General features: G+C 36.2%; 1 protein-coding gene across 2 annotated transcripts; it reads right to left on the bottom strand.

Annotated features, from left to right (window-relative positions):
• Positions 1-668: 668 nt before the first annotated feature.
• Positions 669-11,973, bottom strand: LOC107571538 (protein shisa-6 homolog). 2 transcript variants are annotated; one of them, XM_016257858.1, is made up of 4 exons: positions 11,909-11,973; positions 10,005-10,025; positions 8,570-8,695; positions 669-1,507 (listed from the first exon to the last, which is right to left on the bottom strand). In XM_016257858.1, the coding sequence occupies exons 3-4, from the start codon at positions 8,682-8,684 to the stop codon at positions 879-881; spliced, it is 744 nt and encodes a 247-aa protein (XP_016113344.1). In that variant the 5' UTR covers positions 8,685-8,695; positions 10,005-10,025; positions 11,909-11,973; the 3' UTR covers positions 669-878. The 2 variants fall into 2 exon arrangements, with proteins under 2 accessions (XP_016113344.1, XP_016113345.1); XM_016257859.1 differs by lacking the exon at positions 10,005-10,025.
• Positions 11,974-25,570: the final 13,597 nt, after the last annotated feature.

Here is a 25,570-nt window from a genome sequence, read left to right as displayed (position 1 = left end):
ATAAATAATGTTTATGTGCTAATGTTTTAAGAACATTATTAAAGACCAGATAACGTTGAACAAATGTTCCATTAACAATACTGGAAGAACAACTGCTGTTGACAGAGCTTAACTTGAAAAACGTTAAGGGAACATTCGATTTGATCATTTTGCAAACGTTATGGGAATTTTTTGAATGTTCAAAAGTAACATTTGAAAAAATGTTAGACGGACGTCCAGCCAAAACATTTCAGGAACAAACATTCCATTAATGATGTATAAATATTGTTTTTGTTTTGAGAATATTTCACCAGATAACTTTGAACGAATGTTCTATTAATGTTACAGGTAGAACATTAGTTCATAACTTTTTCAGAATGTTAGCTAAAGTTCTAAAACGATCCCTGTTAGCTGGGAATGTGACAAAGGAAAGAAAAACAATGTCAGTCATTTATTGTGCTTTTAAACCCTTTCCCCACTTCGGTATCGAAATGGGACTTGTTTTGAGAAGAGGCACTAGCTAAAGTGCTTACATCAGTTTATATTCAACCGCTATCGCTATTGTTTAGGACTCAAGTTAGAAATCATAAATCTATATAGGTTCTGATTCACTGTATGTATAAACAGTGCAGGTTTTGCAGCAGTTCTGGAAAAATAGTTTCAGGTTTGTAGTCCAGCGTCCACGCATGAAGCCCTTGCGTTTGCTCTACGTGCGAGAAGAAAGTCTGGATCCTTCCCAAGCCGACCCGGAATTGATGGAGTGGAAAGCTTGCGCTGGAAGCGGGAACGGGTCAAGGTGGGACGCTTAAAAAAAGAAACCTGTTGAAGTGGGACACCGCTGCAAATTCCTCCAGTTGGATTGTTTGTTGACATCATTCGCTCTCTCCCGTCTCGCTCTCTCAGACAGTTACTTCAGTCTTGCTGGCGGTTCTGTACTGATGATGGTGATGTCCAGGTATATACTGCAGGTGGTCCACTGTATGCATGCGGCGGCTGGCGAATGCCTGCCTTTTGTTGCCCACCTGCGCGCTGTTCACAGTCAGTGTGTTGTAGGACTCGTTGTTGCTGCTGCTGGGGTGCGAATGCATCTTCATCATTTTGTAGTGCCGGTCCATGACCGGTGTGGTCGGCACGAACATGTCCGTATGTGACAGCGCCCGCGACATGGCCTTCTCCCGGAAATCGGAGCGCCGCAAGGACAACATCTTATCCGGTGAGAGCAGCGGGTCCTGGGAGTGCAGTCGGTCAGCTGACAGCAGCTGCTCCTCGGAGAGGATGCGTCCGTGGTACGGGGACAGACCGCCTGCACCGCCGCTGTACGATGTTAGGCCGTAGTCCCGGTGCGGTTTGGAGTGTGCGGGCGAGAGCACTTGGTCCTGGGACATGGCGCGCTGCACGCGTTTGGGCTTCTGGCGCTGCGCCGGTGGATCCACGTTCAGCTTGATCATGTGTGTCTGCAGGTTGCCGCCGCGAGGCGTCGGATCGGGTAAATGGTGCTTTCGGATGTAGTACTCGTCATCCTTACCGCCTGAGAAAGAGAGAGGAGAGCACTGTGGTTACCGGAAAACTAAAACTACTGAAAAACATTTATGCTTTATCAAATACAATAAACATTAATACTAAAATAATATTTAAAAAATGTTATCTTAGTTTTTCAGTTAGTTGCCAAGGAAACACTTGTCATTTTTCTTTAGTTTAAAACTTAAAATAATTAACTAATGAATTATATGAAATAAAATGATAAAAAATGAACATATACAGGGCCTAAAACTAACTTTTTGCCACACCTGCCAATGGCCGGTGACTTAAGGAAATTCACCGGCCAGAAATATTTCTTACCAGCCATGGAAAAAAAAACAGCAGCAGTGAGTGATTGTTTTTTTTCGTCTTTGTCCTATTTTCTTTGATCAACATTAAAAACGCAGACAACAGCAGGATTATTGGAATTCTGAGTCTATCACTTAAACACCATGTCTACACCGCAGCAGCTTGAAGTTGTCAACACTGGATGCGACAAAGTGGCCGTTGCTTGGACTATTTCAGAAACAGAACGGGGAATCCGTTTACTCTCAGGGATTTGTTGTGTCGCGCCGCATCCTGTGTAGACATTATCACTGATTATAATGGGTTCTACTGTCTTGTGACACATTGCGTCGTGTGCAGTTTGTGTTCGGTTTCTTTCTAAAACACAACACAACTGCTGACAATCATTTGTGATAGATTAAATAAAATGGACATTCACTGAAATAAAATCAAATATAAAAACGTTTTATTTCAGTTAACATGTCCAATTTAGAAATGCAGTTTAGTTTAAGTACTAAAAAACACATACACAAAAAAAACATTTTAAATAAAAAACCTTAAATAAAAAAAAAAAATCTATATTGAACAAGAACAAAAACTAATGAAAACAACAGAAACACACGACAAAGATACTTAAAATGAAAATGGAAAATATACAAATGTAAACTAATAAACAAATAAATAAATAATAAATACTATTATACTATATTAAGTATACTAAAATAACACTGGATCAGAGTCAAATAAGCAGAAAACAAACACAGAACAAACTCTGACTGATAAGAACAAAAGTCTGTCCTGAGTTGAATTTTATAACTTAGTTTGGAAGAAAAAAAATGCAACTGATGCCAAAGCTACAAGTCCAGCAGAAACTATTTTGCTGATGGAAAAATGCGGCACTAAATTGTGTTTTTATGTCTTTGTTTCCTCACTTTATCAGTTTTTATCGCTCTGTTAATCTTTTTCTTGTTTTTCTCAACAATGGCTCTGGAAACACAAAGTCGGAGTCTTTTGCTGCTATTATCCTGTGTAGACATTATCACTGATTATAATGGGTTCTACTGTCTTGTGACACATTGCGTCGTGTGCAGTTTGTGTTCGGTTTCTTTCTCAGCTGTTCATGTTCACTTAAGAACCAACTACTTTACTAGGATACTCACAGAGACGGGCATTTTTGACATCATTTTGTGTGAATTTGTCCGTTCAAGCGCGGGAAGGAAGCAGAGCTCAAGACGTGGCTTTCAGGCCGGGGCTTCAGATGTTTAAACTTCCCACAATTTCATATGTTCTAGCTCTTGAATATTTACATTGCAAAGGCTTAAACTTTTGTGATGAAGCAGCACTGACCTTTTAACTGTACAGAGCGTCGTTCATATTTGTTCACGTTTATGTTCTCACAACATTGCACAACATTTATACAAATATTACCGGCCATCTGGCGACTGACACAGTTTCATACACTCGCCAAAGCCAATTTTTACTTGCATTTGGCGCTTGGGGAGTGTAAATTTTAGGCCCTGTATATATATATATATATATATATATATATATATATATATATATATATATACAAAAACAACAAAAACACAACACAACTGCTGACAATCATTTGTGATAGATTAAATAAAATGGACATTCACTGAAATAAAATCAAATATAAAAACGTTTTATTTCAGTTAACATGTCCAATTTAGAAATGCAGTTTAGTTTAAGTACTAAAAAACACATACACAAAAAAAACATTTTAAATAAAAAACCTTAAATAAAAAAAAAAAATCTATATTGAACAAGAACAAAAACTAATGAAAACAACAGAAACACACGACAAAGATACTTAAAATGAAAATGGAAAATATACAAATGTAAACTAATAAACAAATAAATAAATAATAAATACTATTATACTATATTAAGTATACTAAAATAACACTGGATCAGAGTCAAATAAGCAGAAAACAAACACAGAACAAACTCTGACTGATAAGAACAAAAGTCTGTCCTGAGTTGAATTTTATAACTTAGTTTGGAAGAAAAAAAATGCAACTGATGCCAAAGCTACAAGTCCAGCAGAAACTATTTTGCTGATGGAAAAATGCGGCACTAAATTGTGTTTTTATGTCTTTGTTTCCTCACTTTATCAGTTTTTATCGCTCTGTTAATCTTTTTCTTGTTTTTCTCAACAATGGCTCTGGAAACACAAAGTCGGAGTCTTTTGCTGCTATTATGAGTCTCTCCGGATCAGGGATATGTGTGTGTGTGTGTGTGTGTGTTTATGTGGGATGTGTAGAGTTTGTTAAGGAGCAGATGAACTCAAGAAGAGGGCATTTCTCCTTTGGGATGCTATTGATGATTATAATGATGATGATGATAATCATAATAATAATAATAATTTTACTATTGTTATTACTAAATACAATATATAAAAATATTACTATTGTAATTATACACTGTAAAATAAAATTAGTATTTAGGAATGATAACAATAATAATAATAATTATTATTATTATTATTATTGATAATATATATATATATATATATATATATATATATATATAACAATCTATAATTAATCTTATCTATATTAATATCTGATCTATATGCTTTTTTCTCACAGCTGAATTTTGTGTTAAAATGTTTTAAGTTTTGGCAGTCCAAGCTAATTTGGACTCAAGAAAGGTTCATTCATCACACTAAAGATTAAATATTAAGTATTAACTTCTAACTCTAACGTAAAAAAAAAAAACTTGTCTAAAAATGAAATAAATAAATTTAACAACTTCTTTTACTAGCTTGTAGTGTAGCTAACAACTTTTCTAAAAGTTGTAACTACTTGAACTGATGACACGCTCCAGTTTTTAAGTCGCTTCCCCAAAATCGATGACATCATTTCCTTCCTGAGCAGCAGTGGACAGAGACTGCAGCTGCAGATGAATGTGTTTGTGAGCGTTCAGTATGAGACCAGCTATCGATTCTCCACTGAACTGTTTATCTTGGAGCTAATGAAGACAGGTTCAGATAGCTGGCCGGCTGGTGTAGTTCAGAATTACCATCACTGACAGCGCAGGCTTCTGGCAGACGCCGATGTGAGGGCATGACATTAGACGTGAAAAGGTCAGGCGAACTGCCTACGGGCCAACGGTCACTCCGGACCCCAGAGCTCAATTATCCGCTCAGATACGACGGCTTCAGATCAGCATGCAGTAATGCAATCTAATGCCACAGATGTCCAGTATGAGCTACTGGCCATCCGGGATGAAGTCCACTGGACGTCCCATCACAAGAGGAGGATGAATGCTAATCTCTCAGGTCAGCTACAATATGAGCCAAAGGGAGCAACCTTTTTATTGTCTTTCTCTTATTTATCATGCTAAATAACTGGAGTGGAAGGACCTGGGGGTGGGGGGGCAAGGTCGGGAGGGAGTTCAGCTTCCTGACTGCCTGATGAATGAAGCTGTCCTTCAGTCTGCTGGTCCTGGCCTGGAGACTCCGCAGTCTCCTCCCTGATGGCAGCAGCCTGAAGAAGCTGTCTCGGGTGGGGGGGATCACCTGCTATGCAGAGGGCTTTGCGGGTGAGACGGGTTCCATAAATGTCCTGGAGGGAGGGGAGAGAGACACTAACGATCTTCTCAGCTGCTCTCACTATGTGTTGAAGGGTCTTCCGGCAGGACGCGATGCAGGCGCCATACCACACAGTGATGCAGCTGGTCAGAATGCTCTCGATGGTGCCTCTGTAGAAGATGCACATGATGGGGACCAGGGCTCTGGCTCTTCTCAGTTTGCTAGAGACGCTGCTGTGCTTTCTTGGCCAGCTGGACCAGTTTGTGAATGAGCTGTTGAGGGATGATTGTGTTAAATGCTGAACTGAAGTCTATGAATAGCATTCTGACGAATGAGTCTTTTTTATCCAGATGTGTGAGTGCTGAGTGGAGGGCAGTGGCGATGGTGTCATCGGTCGAGCGGTTGGACCGATATGCAAACTGGAAGGGGTCCAGGGAGGGGGGGGGGGAGGACAGACTTGATGTGGTGCATGACTAGCCGTTCAAAGCACTTCATGAGAATAGAAGTAAGTGCAACTGGATGGTAATCATTGAAGCAGGATGGAGACGGCTTCTTCGGGACTGGAATGATGGTGGTAGCTTTGAAGCATGTGGGGACAACAGCCGGACTTAGCGAGATGTTGAAAATGTCTGTGAAGACATCAGTGAGTTCCACTGCACAGTCTCTCAGTACACACCCAGGAATGTTGTCAGGACCCGGAGCTTTGCGTGCATAGATCCTGCTGAGGGATCTCCTGATGCTGTCCGGGGTCATCTCCTGGTCGCCGGGAAGAGGTGGAGTCTTCTGTGCAGCGGTGCTGTTTTGTGCCTCAAAGCGAGCGAAGAAGGCGTTCAGCTCGTTCAGCAGGGAGATCGTGCTGTCACAGGTCCGCGGTGGGGGCTTGTAGTCCATATTGTATCATTGGCTTGTATCGTATTGCATTGCATTTTTCAAAAGATATAATGCAATGAAATGCAGTGATGACTGAGAGATGAACAAATAAACATTCCTCTGAAGTCTGATGATGATCATATTTTATATTTTAACATGATTTTTATAAAAACTGATGTTTGAATAATCAAGTCCAGTATGTGTTCATCCTGAACTATTACTAGCAATATTGATATTATTCTTACATTTACTTTATAAAAATCAGTAAAGACACACAGCAAAATGACACGTGAAGCACAAGCTGAAGGTGATGTTTGTACAATTATATTTAAACACTTTTTGCTTGCTAAAACTATAAATCAGACGACAGAAGGCATGTAGCAGATTGTGTGCAACTGGTTTTTCAGCAATGTTTCATCATGTTTATCATTTAGAGACCTTAGAAATGTGTGTATCAAATATGATACAGTAGGAATTATAGAGTTAAACCTATAAGCATTGCATATTCTCTTTCTCTCCCTGCTTTGTGATCCGTCTCCCTATTAAAAACCTGACTAATTGTTCTTCATTACTGGTCATTACTCTCCGGTCAGCTCACAGCAGGTGAAGCCCTAAATTACTCAAACAGCACTACAAACTGGCCTTGTGATTTAAGACACCAGAAGCACCATTATTTTACATCCCACAGCAAATAAAATCAATATTAATGCTCCAACATGTCTATAACAGGTCTATGTCTAATGTCTAACTTGTCTTTTTGTGATTTTTATAGTCTGTAAGTCATGGCAAGTTTATTTCTTGCTCTTAATTCATGGTAAGTTTGCTTTTGAGATCAGTCTCCATTTAAAACTTCATTATTAATTCATTTTGGTTTTCAATCTTGTAATTTTCTTCATTCTGTGTTGAATTTCATTGATTTAAGAGCTGTTGTGCCATCCATCTGATCATAATAGCTCTGGAATATGTTAACACAGCATGTCAATAATTTCATGTTTCATTTATCCTGCCCTTTGCATTTAATGAAAGCCAGTTGGCTGGTTATTTTTCATTTAGCAGGTGCTTTTATCCACAGTGCATGTATTATAGTCGCAGTCCCTGTGGGGATGAGCGTCCTGTGCAAGGGCACTGAAGTGACAGCAGATCACACAAACTTTCTAATTTAAGAAACAACCTCCAACGAGTTTAAACCTATAACCTTTGGATTGCCCACTGAGATATTGTGATGTGTGCTGCTGTCAAAATATGGGGTCAAAATATGTTTTTCAAGTCTCTTCTGCTCATCAAGGCTGCATATTTTTTATTAAAAATACAGTAAAACAATAATATTATTTAATACAATTTAAACTGTTTTCTATTTCAATATTTGTTAAAATATGATTTATTTCTGTGAACAAAGCTGAATTTTCAGCATCATTACTCCAGTCTTCAGTGTCACATGATCCTTCAGAAATCATTCTAATATGCTGATTTGCTGCTCAAGAAACATTTCTGATTATCAATGTTGAAAACAGTTTTCATTGGATTTTTCAGGATTCTTTGATGAATAGAAAGCTCAAAAGAACAGCGTTTATTTGAAATAGAATTTTTTATGTGATTAGAACTGTCACTTTTAATTAAGTTAATGCATCTGTCCCAAGATCATATTCATTTTTTAGCTCTATGCTCTTGCTGTATGACAATTATTGTGTCTCTTTTTATTTCTCCCTGTCCAGAGGAAGAAACAGCAACTTTTGAGCAACTGCAGCTCATATAAAAGAGAAATACTACAACTGAAAAAGATTTGTTTATGTTCTACCTGAAAACATATGCATAAATGATCATGCGATATTTCTTTGAACAAGTATCCAATTAGACAACTTGTATGAATATATATTTTGTATACTCACTGTCTAACTGTTAATGTTACAAAACATTTACAGACATTTATAATGTTACATAAGAGGTAAAATAAATGCTGTTCATTGAACTTTCTATTAATCATCCTGAAAATGTTGTATCATGGTTTCCAAACATTTAAAGCAGCAAAAGCTGCTTCTGAAGGAACATGTGACACTGAAGAATGGAGTAATGATGCTGAAAATTCAGCTTTGCACCGAAGAAATAAATTACATTTTAACATTTATTCAAATAAAAAATAGTTATTTTGAATTGCAATAATATTTCACAATATTACTGTTTTTACTGTAAATAAATGCAGCCTTGTTGAGCAGAAGAGACTTTTTCCAAAAACATACTATTGTGAATCCATCTTATACGACTAATTTTTCATGTAAATTCTGCACATAAATGTATGAAAAGTATGAATCTCGCTCTCGTCTCTCATACAGGATGGACAATAATGAAGGGAAGAGTATGTACTTAAGTCTACTTTCATGGCCATCTCGTAGGACGGTGGGAGGTGCGTGAGGTTCTGGAAGGACCGGGAGAACGACAGGTCGTACGGCTCTGTCTGAGATGTCAGGATGTTGTTCATTCTTGGCTTCTCTGCAGGGCAGAAAGGAAAAAAGAGGCAGAGAGAGAGAGAGAGAGAGACAAAGATGAAACACATCCCATACAAGAGAAAGCAGTTCCAGCTCCGTGTGCTCAGGCCACCGTGGCATCTGTCTGAGAGTGTGTGTGTGTGTGTGCTGGAATAATTTTTGAAGAACTTGTTTAATGAGGGTGAGTGTAGGTCCAGGCAGCTACTCAGCCAGTAAAACACTTGTTGGGAATGTCGTTCCCTCATTTTTACTGTGTGCTCATGGGACCAGGAACTGCCAGGCGTGGGATTTGCAGGCTATTTTCAAAGGCTTGTGTTTCTAGACTTGCATATATGACATTACATAGGCGCACATATACCAGACCGCATATACACTGCAAAAAATTATTTTCTTACTCAGTGTTTTTGTTTTGTTTTCTAGTAAAATTTCTAAACTTTCTTATAGGATTAGGTCACCCAAAAATGACAATATGCTGAAAATGTACTCAGCCTCAGGTTTGTTTCTACATTGGAACAGATTTGGAGAAATGTAGCATTACATCACTTGCTCACCAGTGGATCCTCTGCAGTGAATGGGTGCCGTCAGAATGAGAGTCCAAACAGCTAATAAAAACATCACAATAATCCACAAGTAATCCACACCACTCCAGTCCATCAGTTAATGTCTTGTGAACTGAAAAGCTGCGTGTAATGCTACATTTAATGTTACATTTCATTTAGTGCATCCATGTAATGCTACATTTCTACAAATCTGATGAAAAAACACACTCAGCTACATCTTTGATGGGCTGGATGGTATTCTTTTAAATGAATATATAATGACGTAAGATATAAAGTATCAAACTATCATAATTAAATAACTTTGTTATTATTTATGCTGAAATCAATAACAAATATCTGCCAATGGGGTAAGAAAAATACACTTGTTTCCCCTTTGAATTAAGTTTGTTTTTCTGACCCCATTGGCAGGTATTTACATTTTGTTTTACATATAAACTTATTTCATTCTTATATATTTTTTCAGAAAACAAGACTTAATACCTTAAGTAATTTAGCATCTTAAGTAAATGTATCTTGATTTAAGAGTGTTTAGATATTTGCACTGGACAACAAGAGACAAAAAAAATACAGAGTAAGAAAATAATTTTTTGTAGTGTAGAGACCAACAGAGATAAGCACAGAGAGACTGCACACAAACAGAGACCAACAGAGAGAGAGAGAGAGAGAGACTGCACACATACAGAGTCAACCCTACATTCACAGACATCAAAGAAATGAGAGATTATACACATGGAAAACATGTGTACTGCTTACCGTAGTACACTATTCGGTGTCCTAACAAACCCAAGTGAGAAAAACAAAATCAGTAACTTTCTTTTGCATGCTTTTGATTCACCGTGTGACATACTGCAGGGTCACTCCATGTAAAATCAATTTAGAAACTCATTCATTTTAGAAACTTCCCTGCCTAAAATTTTTGATTTTGTTGATATTATTTTCCGAAGAAAGACGTGCATAGTGATGAAAGCAAACATATTAAATGTAATGGATGAATATACTGAGTAATCCACTATTTTGTAGAGGGCATCCAAAATGACAATTTTGTCAAATATAATAAGTATCAGCTGAATTAAAAGTGACCCACAAAGTAATTGGTTTTCGACCATTGAAAATTGGTGAAATTTAACAATTTGCACATGGAGACACATTGGGATTGAACCATATAGGACCTTAAAAATGAAGATACCAAAAGAAAAGTTTGATTAGATCCAAAATCTAAAAGTTTATTAAGATATCTTTAACACTGCTTGCAGTACAGACATGCAAATTTGGAAAAAAAAATAATATTTTTGTCAGTTACGTTCTATGCAGTTGTTTTGACAGAAGGAAATTAGATACATTTCTAGTTTTAACATTATTTGTTCAGACATTCCTCTTTAAAAGAAAAGCTGTATGCAAAGGGACCACATTAGGTTTTTGACAACTGAAAACATGTACAATTTACTCCTGGAGCCACACTGAGATCCCCATATATCTGGGATTGAACCATACTGGGCCTTAAAAATGAAGATTACAAAAGAAAGCTTTGTTAAGAACTAAAATCTAAAAGGATATTAAGATATCTTTAATACTACTTGAGTTACAGGCATGCAAACTTTGGGAAAAACAACATGAAAAGTGCTTTTCCCCCATTTTTGAACTGTCACCATTGGCATACAATGCAAAAGAGATTACTAAAGTCGACAGATTTTACTAATAGACGTACCAATCTCTGAGTAAAAGTAACACAATGATGCTGCAATCTTTCTGAAGTCATTTTTCCTCCATGTAATTTGGCTCCAAATCCCAGGTAAAGCCTCTCTTTTTAACTCCCCTCTCTAAAATAGTGGATTAGTCAGTAAATATTCATCCATGGCATTTAATATTTTGGCTTCCTTTTCATTCGTGTATTTCTTTCACCAGAAAAAAAAAAGATCACAATCAAAATTCTTAGTTAGGGACCTCTGGTGGAGTTGACACAGAATATTATTAATGCAGTGAGCTGATTGATATTAACAGTTTTTTTGTGATATCTAGCACACAAGGAGCTTGATTTAACTGAGTGCATAAACTAATGGCAATGCCGTTCCACCACGAGAGATGTGACCGATGTGTGCTTACAGTCTGAAAAGCTTTTTCACACAAAATCAAATTTGGGAAGACGAGATATAGTCAGAACAATTACAACTGTGGCTTTTCAATACCGTCGGCAAACTGTGCAGATCCGATTAGCATACTGTTTAGTTACACAATCCTCCCTGCTAGCGGGGCCATTTACAGGCTAAGCTTTTAATTTCCTGTCAAGAGGCTGTTTTTTGTCAAAACCCTGCTTTTTTTAATCCCAATCAAATTTTGTGTGAAAGGCATCTCTGATCTCGAGGGCCGTCGGGGAGTTAAGCATCTTAAGTAATGGAAATTATCAGTGCTCATCTGATGAGGCTAATTATGAAAATCTTTTCTAGAGATAAAATCTTGCTCCATTAATTACTCCAATCTGATATTATACACCACGTTCTTCACACTTCAAACCATCTGGATGTGGAAGACGCTGATAATATCGAGATGTCGTCATAAATCAATTAAAACTCGGAGCCGCTTTTGAGCAGCATTTCATGAGCAGCATTTTCATACTGCAGATGAACGGGATTTACTGGAAACAAAGATATCGAACAACTCACCGATTTTGGGCGTGTGTGACCCAGTGAGATCCAGATGGCTGGTATAGTCGTGTGGATGGTTACCTGTCAAAAGAAAACCAAGGAAAAACTGGTGTGGTTTATTGTATTCCATACTAATTAATCAACGTGACAGAGTCTGTGCCATTTTTACGCAAAATCCCTGTAAAGACGCAGCATTCTCAACATTTTTTCAGACTGGCAGATGCTTCTGGAAGGCAATGTCTTTGTTTACTGTTGAAAACATCTGTACAGCACCCGAAGGATGAGCAGAAATCCCCCGAGACTTATCAGGAGCACGCACAGAAACGTTTTAGAGAGCAAAACAAGATCAAATCAACAAGTACACTGTAATAACCGCAGCTTTAAGCTTTCAAACAAATAAAGAAAAACTAATAAAAGCGATATTGCTCCATTTCTGCTAGACGTCAGCCTTTACTCTTGAAACTGAAATTAAACTATATGATCTCAGGGATACAGGGTTCATGCAAGGACTGTCTGAAAACAACTAGAGTTGTACATTTTCTGAGGAAGAATTGAATGTTGCTTACATTGCTTGTAAAAAGTTTTCGAAAGAAGTCTCTTCTGCTCACCAAGGCTTCATTTATTTAATTAAAAATGGTGAAAAAAAACTGTAAAATTGTGAAAACTTAAAATAATTGATTTCTATTTAAATATATTTCACGGCTTCATAAACCGTGATACAGGTAAGATTAAAATAATAATAATAATTTTATTCAGCAAGGATGCATTAAATTGATCAAAAGTGACAGTAAAGACATTTATAATGTTACAAAATATTTCTATTTCAAATAAATGCTGTTCTTTTGAACTTTATGTTCATTCAAAGTATGCAGAACAAAGGTTTCACAGTTTCTACAAAAAATATTAAGTAGCAAAATAACCGATCATCAATAATAACTGATAATAATTGAGGAGCGAATCAGCATATTCGAATTATTTCTGAAGTATCACGTGACACTGGAGTAATGATGCTGAAAATTCAGCTTTGCCATCACAGGAATAAATTACAATTTACAAAATATTCACATAGAAATCAGTTATTTTAAAATGTAATAATATTTCACAATATTACTGTATTTTTGAACAAATAAATGTGGCCTTGGTGAACTAAAGAGACATCTTTCAAAAGCATTAAAAATCATAATTGTAAGAGCCGATTAATATGTCAATAATTTATATATTATAACTGTTTGCTTAGAGTGTTGATTTGCAAGGAATGGCCTAAAGTATAACTTCTGTAACTTTCTTTGAGAGGCAATTTTGATATTTCCTATGTATATGTTTCAATATTATTTCTTATGTTTCTGATGTATAATTTCGGTTCTGTTTCTTTAACGGCCACGTCCATGTGCTGTTAGACGAGGTTGAATAGGTGCGGGCAGGGAAATAAGGGAGAAACAGTTTTCTTACCGTCTTGTTGTCATTTATGGATAAAACTTGTGTTTAAAAGTTACACGAGTTAAAGGAACTACAAGTGAAATATCATAGGATATAAGAACCAACTGGATTTTGTAATTTTGTGTTTTGATTAAACTCGCATTTCGGACTTTTGACTGATTTCTGTGACGAGTAAGTTAATCTAGTACTTTGGATCTACAATAATTATTCCAAAGTGTTTGTGGTGCAGGATGAGTTACAAATTTCAATTCTTTGGTTTATTTCGCTTATTTCATTAACCGTAAGTACAAGTCAAAGCAATAGTCATTGACATAGCAATCCCTCTTAATGATCAACCACAGCTGTGTTGTAATTGTAAATCAATTGATATTCGTATTTACTGAGTGCCTCAATGTTCAGAGGGTTGGAATCACACTTATGAATTTCCAAGGGCATGTCTTGGGGTTTTATATAACGCTCTTGCATTCAGTAGACAAATAAAATTTGCGTTAAATGCGACCCCGGGACACTTCAGTGTCATTTACACAATTATATCTCATTAGCAAACGACACCACTGATAACACCAGCATGAAAACCCGGTGTTTATATGTGATTAACATCAGCGCATTCGACCGGCTACAGTATCCGTACAATGCAGACGCAAATCAACACTGACTCGTTATCCGTTTACAATGATCTTAGTGTGAAATAAGCTTGTAAACAACAACTTGCGCGTGATTTCGCTTTAAAACAAAGGTTTACTTCTCTCTCTGGACGTCCCGACACACAGAGAAGAAAAACATGCCGTGTTTGGTGCTTTGTTGGCTCTCTTCTGGGATGCGGATTTGAGGGCCAAAGCAAAACAGACAAGCACAGATGATTAGGTGCACATCCACAGCAGAAAACACAGTCAAATTACACAAAGCAGCGCTGTATGCTAAACCGTAGGACCGCTAGCTGCTGTCCCGCTCAACCGGCCCGCTTTGATCAAGGGACCAATTATCCCGTCTTGAATGAACTTGTTTGGTGCAGCTTTCCTCAGCTTCACAAGGACACGTGTGAAGCCTCGCTACACAACCGAAACCCGCTTTTCGTTAGGAATGACACTGAAGAGGGAGTTTGAAAGAAGAAATAACTCTGCTGCAGATACAAAAAAGCTTTGCATGACGCCTGAAAACAGTTTCCTGAATGCAGAGTTTGTTAAAACCCATGGAGTGTGTTTTGTGTTTCATCGCAGGCACACACAGAGAATTGGCTTCAAATGGTGATCCGAAGCAACTTCAGCTCAACGTTGACAGAACAACACCACACGCTGTCAACCAACAGCAATCCCTCATTTTTTTAGGCCTTTCAGGGTTTCTGGGAACACAGATCAACTGAAAAACAACAGGGACTGTCCACTTGATTTTGGAAGTATTTTTCCCACTGATGTTCTGTGTAGTGATTTCAAAACATTTTTCAATAAAGAGTTATAAATGTTGAAACACACCAACCAGCTCTATGATAAATCACAACATCACTTCTTGAAGCAAACAGAATAGGAAAACTATAAAACTGTGAACTACAATCCAATCAAGAACTGCAAATAATCAGATAAAAAAGGTACAACTTAAAACGACCATTACAAAGTTTTGAAGCTGCATATTCTCATTGCAAAATACTGCGATACATACATGCTACTGGTCAAAAGTTTGAAATACGTACAATTTTGTTATACTTTTATTCAGCAAATATGCATTAAATGAATCCAAAACTACAGTAGGTGCATTTATAATTCTATTTCAAATAAATGCTGCTCTTTTGAACTTTCTATTCATCAAAGAATTCTGAAAAATAAAATGTATCTCAGTTTCCACAAAAATATGAAGCAGCACAACATTGATAATAATCAGAAATGTTTCTTGAGCAGCAAATCAGCATATTAGAATGATTTCTGAAGGACATGATTTCTGAAAATTCAGTTTTGATCAAATAAATCACATTTCACAAAGTTCACAATAGTAAATTGTAATAATATTGCACATATGACTGTTTTTACAGTATTTTTGATCAAATATATGCAGCCTTGGTGAGCAGAAAAGAGTTCTTTCAAAAATATTTTTAAAAATCATATTTATTTCAAACGTTTGACTGGTATATCAAGATCCTGAATTGGATTTGAATTAAAACTCCTCTTTTAATTCAATGTATCGTCCTATGCACTTTGGCATATTTAATTCTGATTAAAATGAATGAATCTGAGAATTTGCCAATTAAACCAAACAAACAAACAAATAAATAAATAAATAGAAGAGTATCCTCACTTTACTGCCTTACAACATATGGTAGGTCTGTTTATAAAAAATTGTTAAAATCACAAAAAATCAGTCTCAAGTTTTGGTTGCTGAATAAATGAATCGTGGCTCATGATTTCTGAGCATTCAGTGCATGATGACACATCCTAGAACGATGTCATAGGGCCCAGCAATACGCAGACGAAAAACAATGGTGCACTTTTAGAAGAAGAGTTCCCCTTCACCAGACACCAATTACAAAATGCTGCTCTTATACGTGACATGCACTATGCCTTTATGTGATGCATTCTCTGAATTTACATTTTTTGATGAAGTTTCCCAAGCCTGGTGTCAAAACAAAATGTCAAAGAGCCCCTCAAGCGCTGGAAGTTATTTCTACATCCTCTGGTCTCCTAAACAGAGGAAGTTTGCTGACAGAGGACTCGACCCTCGCCCTCTGAGTCAGTTATGCGAGACATACACCGCTAGGTCATATTCACAGGGAGTGAATTCATTATACAATCATGCTGAGAAACGTGAATTATCATTTTCATTTCAAGACTTTTACAGTAGAATCACGGCTGCAGAAGAGGACTGACAGACATTAGCTGCAAATGCATTTTGATAAACACTGTTTAAAGGAACAGTTCACCCAAAAATTTAAATTGGATGAAAATGTGCTCACCCTCAGGTCATCCAAGATGTGGATGAGATTGTTTCTTCATCAGACTGGTCATATTCACAGGGAGTGAATTCATTATACAATCATGCTGAGAAACGTGAATTATCATTTTCATTTCAAGACTTTTACAGTAGAATCACGGCTGCAGAAGAGGACTGACAGACATTAGCTGCAAATGCATTTTGATAAACACTGTTTAAAGGAACAGTTCACCCAAAAATTTTAATTGGATGAAAATGTGCTCCAAGATGTGGATGAGATTGTTTCTTCATCAGACTTGGAGAAATGTAGCATTACATCAGTTGCTCACCAGCGGATCCTCTGCAGTGAATGGGTGCCGTCAGAATGAGAGTCCAAACTGCTGAAAAAAACGTCACAAGTAATCCACACAACTCCAGTCCATCAGTGTACATCTTGTGAAATGAAAAGCTGTGTTTTTTAAAGAAACTAATCCATCATTAAGACGTTTTTAACTTCAAACCGTTGCTTCTGTCCAAAATACGAGTACATAATCCATAATAACTCACCATAATAACAGTGAAAAAGTCCATCCCCTGTTGTCCTCTCACATCAAAATCCACCCACACATTAGTTTTGAACTGTTTTGGTTCGTAAACTTGCATGATCTGTGCATATTTCTCTCCTGATTCAGACACAATGCATTTTTCACTGGAGAAAGCAATGTTATGGACAGAGAACTTGTATTTTAGCAGAAAGCAATAGTTCGAAGTTAAAAACATCTTAATGATGGATTTGTTTCTTACAAACATGCAGCTTTTCTCTTCACAAGACATTAACTGATGGACTGGAGTGGTGTGGATTACTTGAGAATTATTGTGATGTTTTTATCAGCTGTTTGGACTCTCATTCTGACGGCACCCATTCACTGCAGTGGATCCATTGATGAGCAAATTATGTAATGCTATATGTCTCCAAATCTGATGAAGAAACATACTCTTGGATGGCCTGAGTCATCATTTTTCAGCAAATTTTCATTTTTTGGTGAACTATTCCTCTAAGCAGGTTTAACATACCTGAAATTGCTATCTTCCCAAACCTGTATTTTCACAAAAAGCGTCATATGAGAGAGACTTTCAGTGAATAACAAATTAAATTTGGGTCTGTTTCTCAGACAAAACTATTATATGATTTCAGAAATGACTCACGTAGTGCACAAGTATTGACTACTTTTATGATGTGTTTTGTCCTTTTTGCGGCTTGCTTACCCATTTTAGCCATCACATACTTTTTTTAACAAGGTCTGACAACATTTCACTAAGACCTGAATATCATGCACCATTTAAATTATCCATAAAGCTCAATACATGACAGAGAGGAGGATGAAACTATTCCTTTAATAAAACACACAGTGCTGCTGTGTATATTAAATATATATCACACAAATTATGTGAATCACTCACAATCAATTCAGTCAAGCACATAAATTAATCTGTACCTAGAAAAAAGGCAGAGTTATTCAACTGACAGTGACAATACTCCCAAAGGCTGGAACACACCACTTTCTGAAGTGTCCTGTGTGCAGCAGACACTTAAAAACCTGCTGGTGGATGTTAATCAAACGCTGAGAGATCTCAGAGCGGCCACTGCAGAAACACACTCCTACTGACCTGATTAACATGAGCAGCGCTTCTGGGGAATTTATTCATCTCAATAAAACACTCAGATGAAAGTATGAAAGTACAGATGACAAAACGCCTCTCAGAAAAATCTGTTTTCTTCAATAAATAATTTCTCCTTCATACTGTTACTTATACCGTGGTAGAACAATGGTAACTTGATATTAGCTACCTATCATAAAAAAAATACTTATATTGTTATAATTACTGGACAATTGTGCTGAACATATTTTACACTAATAACTAAAAAAAAAAAGAAGAAATTATATTTTGCATAAGGAAAAATAAAAAGGTTTTTAGGATCACTAAGTACTTCACCATTTAAAATACTGCAAAATACATAAATAAATTAATATAAATAGTTTTAATGTGTCCTTGTTGAATAAAAGAATCACAAGCAAATTATATCAATCAATCAATCACATCCTTGCTGAATAAAAGAATCACATGAAACATAAATAAATAAATAAAATGTAATGCAGCCTTGCTGAACAAAATAATCCATTAACAAAATTAATAAATTACAATAACAAAAAATGTCACTATCAGGGTTATTAGCATCACTAAAACAAATAATAATAATAATAATAATAATAATAATAATAATAATAATTGAAATATAATAAACATGAACTGAATTAAGATAATATATATAAAAAACTTATTTTCCCATTTCAACTAGTTTTAAGTTGAAATGCTAAAATAACTAAAACTAAATAAACTAAAACTTAATAAAAACTATAAATACTAAAAATGTAACTAAAATTAAATTGAGGCCAGAAAATACAAAAAAATTTAATCAATTCAAAATATGAACAAAACCTATAATATTGTATCAATGATACTAAAGTAACACTGTGTAAAAAAATTTATAAACGCTCTTAAATATATAGGCTTCATTTTCTTAACGAAAAAACTTTTTTTTTTTTTTTTGGAGTGAAACATGGATATGATTTTCATCATGTTCACGCTTATGTTTGAGCATATGCGTCTGTCTTTATGCTAAGATGTTCTGGGTGTTTGCCAGGCAGTTCTGAGTGGTTTATAGTGTGTTGCTATGTGGTCTCGAGTGAAAAGCGCCCTCCACTCTTGAGTCTCAGTGATATTCTGTCTCTAGATTTGGCTCGGGTCGCTTCTTCAATGCAAATCACCAGCTTGCTCTTCTACCAGAGACAAAAATAAGTCCAATTGTTCATAAAATCAACAGCACACTTCTCTTAACAAGTTATATTTCATATTCATCCCACAAATGCTGCAGGACGAGGGAAGAGCGTTTAACTTCACATTGACACAGGAGTAGCAGCTGTCTGCGGCTTTAAGAGCAAGAGTTGAAGCGCAGAGCTCACATCCAGGCCGCTTTCTAAATGTAAGTGCCCTACATTGAGTGGTCTGCAGGGGGAACAGGCCATTTCACAGCTCTCAGCTGGCAACGGGGATCAAACTGCTCTGTGCGGCTCTGCAGGCCTTTCAGAAGAGCTCTAATTTCTGTCCCTAACAGATGGAGGAATCAACACACTTTCAAGTCAACAGCAAATCAAAATTGACCCCGTTTACTTTCTTAATGCACATTTCTGGTCACACCGTGCACAATTCGTCAGAGCGGCGTATTAGAGAGGAAAAAAAAGTTAATCACATAAACCCACTTAATCAAAGTTTATTTATCAATATATGAGAACAGATATACAATATATGTGACCCTGGAGCTCAAAAGCAGTCTTAAGTCGCTGGGGTATATTTGTAGCAATAGCCAAAAAAAACATTGTATGGGTCAAAATTATCGGTCGAAAAATCATTAGGATATTAAGTAAAGATCATGTTCCATGAAGATATTTTGTAAATTTGCTAACATAAATATATCAAAACTTCATTTTTGATTAGTAATATGCATTGCTAAGAACTTCATTTGGACAACTTTAAAGGCGATTTTCTCAATATTTAGATTTTTTTGCACTCTCAGATTCCAGATTTTCAAATAGTTGTATCTCTCCCAAATATGGTCCTATTCTAGCAATGGAAAGCTGATTTATTCAGCTTTTAGATTATGTATAAATCTCAATTAAAAAAAAAAATAATTACCCTTATGACTGGTTTTGTGGTCCAGGGTCAATACACACTTCCATTCAAAAAATTAGGGTCGGTAAACTGTTTAATGTTTTTGAAAGAAGTCTCTTTTGCTCACCAAAGGTGCATTTATTTGATCACAAACACAGTGATCAGCCTCCTTGCTGAATAAAAGAATTAATCTCTTTAACAAAAACCCTTACTGACCCCAAACCTTTGAACGCTTGTGCAAGTACAGAAATGCAGTACAAAACATGCATGTTATGAACATCTATAGTACAGCATCATTCATATTCCACAGTGAGTCAGGCTGTGAAGTGAGACTCAGCTCTGTTTCAGCCGTGTTATCCGTGATGGAGCTGGGACCCGGCTCTCATTGCCTTGCTTGTAAAGATAAGCACAGATTTAATTGATGTCTTCCTCAATTTGAAAGAAGTAACATCATTCAAAACTGTGTTTATCTCTATGCAGTGATTCCTCCGACCGCCGGGGTGCAGCGTGAGCCGATGTGACGTCCTGAAGGAGCTTGAGGAGATTGAGTCACGATGCAGGAGAAACAACACATGATGTACAAAACAAAGCAAAACAGTACAGTTTAAGATACTTGATTTGCAGCCTTTTGTGAATATCACAATGATTTTAAAGGAGCAATCCATCCAAAAATGAAAATTTGCTGATAATTTACTCACCCTCGGGCCATCCAAGATGTGGATGAGTTTGTTTCTTCATCAAATTTGGAGAAATGTATTGCATCACTTGCTCACTAATGGATGCTCTGTAGTGAATGGGTGCCGTCAGAATGAGAGTCCAAACAGCTAATAAAAACATCACAATAATCCACAAGTAATCCACACCACTCCAGTCCATCAGTTAATGTCTTGTGAAGAGAAAAGCTGCGTGTTTGGAAGAAACAAATTAATCATTAAGATGTTTTTAAACTTAAAATCATTGCTTCCAACTCAATTAAATGTCCACAATCCATAATGCTTTCTCCAGTGAAAAAGTCGTCTCATCTGAATCAGGAGAGAAATATTCACAGATCAAGCACCGTTTACAAGCAAAACCAGACCAAAACAGATCTAAACAAAAATGTGGGTGGATTTTAATATGACAGGACAACTGGAGATGGGCTGTTTCACTGGAGGAAGCGTTATTATGAAACACGGACTCATATTTTGGCCTGAAGTGACAGTTTAAAGTTTTAAAAACATTTTAACGATGGATTTGTTTCGTACAAACACACAGCTTTTCACTTCACAAGAAGTTCATTGATGGACTGGAGTGGACTGGATTACTTGTGGATTATTGTGATGTTTTTATCAGCTGATTAGACTCTCATTCTGACGGCACCCATTCACTGCAGAGGATCCACTGGTGAACAAGTGATGTGATTCTACATTTCTCCAAACCGGTTCCTATGAAAAAACAAACTCATCCACATCTTGGATGGCTTGAGGGTGAATACACTTTCAGCAAACTGTCATTTCTGGGTGAACTATTCCTTCAATGCACATTTTATTTGGCCACGTACAGTAAAGTTCATATCTCAGCAAGTTTTTCACATTTCAAAAGTGAGCTCGAGTGATTTCCATGGCCGCCTACACTGTAAAAAAAAAAAAAGATTGTAAATAAAACAAAGATGACTAGACCCTTTATACAAGAAAATACTATTTCCGTCTTCATGTTTTAAAAATTCCATGGTTAATACAATGTTTTACATGCCATTTCTTTGTAATTATTTGCAAAATTCACTAGTAATTTCTGAGAGAAAACTGTTTCCACACCAATGTTTTTTTAGTGCACATCAGATCTCACTCTCTCATTCAAACCGAGAGTCTCTCTTAAAATGCTCAGCACACAGAGCTGCAAGCTCAGTCTTGTTCCGTCAACCCTGCCGCTTCTGGGGAAAACAAAAAAAAATGGTCAAAAGATTGCAAACCGAGTGAATGAAACTCTACGGCAGCAGGGAATGATAAACTACTTTATTTCGGTGAGGCTTAATCAAAACTTTCCACACAGACACAACAAGTTTCCCATTCGGTTAGTGGCGCGTAACGGCACGAGGATACAAAAAATTCAAAGTGGATTATTTTCCTGAATTCTCATTGGCCCTAATTTTGTTTGATTAATTGCTTTGTTTCCTCCCAATTAGGCTGGTGTTTGCGGCACAAGGCTGCAGGGAAGAGGCATGAAAAATAAACCGCTCTAATGAGGGAGAAATGTCAGGCTTTGTGAAGACGCCACAAACTGGAAAATTGCACCACAGGTCTGTAAATGACTTGGCAATTACGAATCACACAAAACCTGTCAAGAACGTCAGGCTCTCTGAAATACTTCACTCGGATTGTGTGTCATAATATTTGTGTATAACGACGATAAAATAGAGTACTGCTCAAAAGTTGAGTTTTTGTGTATTTTTGAACGAAGTCTCTTCTGCTCATCAAGGCTGCACCAAAAACAGTACAATTATGAAATATTATTACAATTTAAAGTAACTATTTTCTATTGTAAGATATTTTAAAATGTAATTTATTTCTGTGATGCAAAGCTGATTTTTCAGCATCATTACTCCAATTTTCAGATGCTAGCAACATGCTAAAAGATGCTAGCAATGTAACGTGCTAAATCGTGCTAACAACATGTTAAATCACGCTACTAAAATGCTAAAACATACTAGCAACATGTTAACTCATGCTAACAAAATGCTAAATCATGCTAGAAATATGCTAGCAATGTGTTACATCTTGTTAACAACATGCTAAATTGTCAACAACTAGATAAATCATAGCAGCAAAATGCTAAATCGTGTTATCAACATAGTAAAACATGCTAGCAGAGTGCCAAATCATGTGTGAAATATACTAGAAATGTGCTAAATCATGCTAGGAATATACTAACAACAGAAATAATACTAGCAACATGTTAAATCATGTTAGCAATGTGTTAACTCATGCTACTAATATGCTAGCAACATGCTAAAAGATGCTAGCAATGTGGTAAATCATGCTAACAACATGTTAAATCATGCTAGAAGCATACTAAATGTTTTAGCAACATTTTATTGAATTTGCCTGACTTCTCGGAGTAAAACCTTCAAACTTCAAGCTTTTCAAAGTTATTTTACGCTTTCAGACAACACTTTGTCAGGTCAGCATCAAACTTTGTCATCAGACTTTATCTGTCTAATTTAATTTCTGTATCTTGAGTATTAAAAAAACGTAGAAGTTATATTCATTACACTGACGCAAAACTTCTGAACAATAGTGAATATATAACTGCTGTACTTAATAATTATGCAAATTATATTATTCTCAAAAGTAATTATGGAGAATTTGTGAATAAAATGCTTTTAATTGTAACGCAGAAAAACCTTACGCAAAAAATGTTTTAAGGTGAAAAGTAGACATTGGATGTTAATTAGATAATAAAGCTTTACAAATAACAATCAAAAGAAAATGCATTTTTAGCATTAAAATCTGTGCCTCTTTAACAACCATTTTCTAAAGAAAATCTTTCAGCCACAGAAGAGCTAAAAATCTCTCAGCGAGACCAGATTCAAAAAAGCTCAGCATGTTGGTCACTCAATAGATCCTTACAAATCTAGATCAATCATAGTATGTTTGATGGCGTCACTTTATTGTAATTTAGAGATGGACACACACAAGAGTATGTCCTGTCGCTATCAAATATTGATCAAACAACCAATGAAACATCCAGAAAAAACACTGGCAAGCAAACCAACAGCGTTCACGTCAATAAACCGCAATCAACACCAGTTAGTCCAAAGTTCAGAGTCAGGCCGCTACCAAAAAGGGATGAGTGGAGAAAGTCTGAAGGCCTGGACGACTCGCGTCTCTGGAAACGGGAAATCATCTAATTTAGCTCGGAGAGCGACTGTTCTAGAGACCTCACAGGCAGGGTGCGAACTACGGGGGAGCTAGGGGTTAGCTCGGCTCCCCTTAATAAGACACGGGCTCCCCTGAAAACGGGATTTGTGAAATTTTGTGGGGGTCTCAAAAAATATTGACAATGTGTTATTTTGACGTGCAATTTCAGTTTTGTGTAATGTGATTATCGTGGATTATTATGTGTAAAATAGCTAAAATAGCATTCATCCATGCATGACGGCGATTTAAACCTAATTCACTTCAATAAAGATAACTATACATGCTATTCTTGTCATGAGCATCGAGGTGTGGGGGCGCTGCGGTGCAAATTCCACTCATGTTTAGTACATGTTAACTCAAAGATTCGTAAAAAATATATAAACGTTGGACTCTGGTCGATTCTGTGTTAAGGTAAGGCATGTTATTCGCAATTATGTGTTGTGGCTGGGTTGTTATAGGTCTGCGTGACTCTCAATGTCTTAGGCCTAACTGAACGGAGGAATTATGGTATTCTTTTGTAGCCTGACGACGAGTAACTTTAACCGTTGTTCATGTGAACTCAAAGACAGCCTGATGTTTTGTTTATAGACTATTTGTGGGTGGCTGTTTGTTGTTTCACCTATCAATTTGTGTCGATAAAGTATAATAGGGTAAATCCTGTATATTGATTTATCCTATATAGTGCTTGCATAAAGCAAGTAGTGCATACACTTGTAGCTGTTATGTATCTTTGTAAGTCATTGTAAGCCTCTTTTGAGGCACGCGCCCCCAAGTGGGCTCCCCCAAAGTCCACGGTATAGTTCGAACACTGCTCACAGGATTTAACCTAGTTTGTAAAATTAACACCTTCCACCCTGTAGCTTTATGACAAAAGAGCAAGATGTGTCATTACTGTCAAGACACCTAATAATTAGTAATCAGGTCCTTCTGATGAGAACTGAGGCTCGAGTTTATGTCACTTCTGCAGGCAGGGATCTGTACGTGTGAGAAAGACAAAGGAAAGTGTGTTTTCTGATTCAGTCCACCTCCGACTGACGTTTCATTATCTGGGATAAATGTTACATGTTTTGATTTCATTTGGATGCATACAAATGTTTCATACATTTAGCACTGATGAAGGCCTGCGTGCCGAAACATGTTGACAAGACTTTGTCCCTAGCTCTATTTTTTTTGTTATTCTAGTTTCTAGCACTTTGTTTTTTCCATGCACCTCATTTTGTGAATATATGTAATATAAATATGAATATAAAACAATTAAAATTGTGAAGTTTAAATACTAATAAATAATAAAAACTATAATAATCATAATAATAATATAAAATCATTAAAATCGTCAAGACATTTAAATAAATAATATATAATAAATAATAAAAAATAATTACATAAAAAAAAATATATATATAAATGTAAAAAAAAACAATAAAAATAATAAATACAATATTGTGAATATGCAACAAAATAATTTTACAAAGAAGGAAAAAGGAAAGATTAATAATAATAATAATAATAATAATAATAAAATACAAATGTATGACGTTGTACCTGAATAACTCTATAATACATATATTTGGAAAAAAAGCTTAAAAATGTTGATCAATCAATCAATAATATTAGTAATAATACTACTAATAAAAAATACATAAATCTAAACAAATTAAATTCAATTTTGTGAAGTTGCGCCAAAGTAACTCAACAACATTTATACATGTTTTTAAAACAACAT

The sequence above is a fragment of the Sinocyclocheilus grahami genome, unplaced genomic scaffold (assembly GCF_001515645.1).
Source record: "Sinocyclocheilus grahami isolate Dianchi unplaced genomic scaffold, SAMN03320097.WGS_v1.1 scaffold1608.1, whole genome shotgun sequence".
In the NCBI taxonomy this organism is placed as follows: Eukaryota; Metazoa; Chordata; class Actinopteri; order Cypriniformes; family Cyprinidae; genus Sinocyclocheilus; species Sinocyclocheilus grahami.
This window is presented reverse-complemented; position numbering and strand designations above follow the sequence as displayed.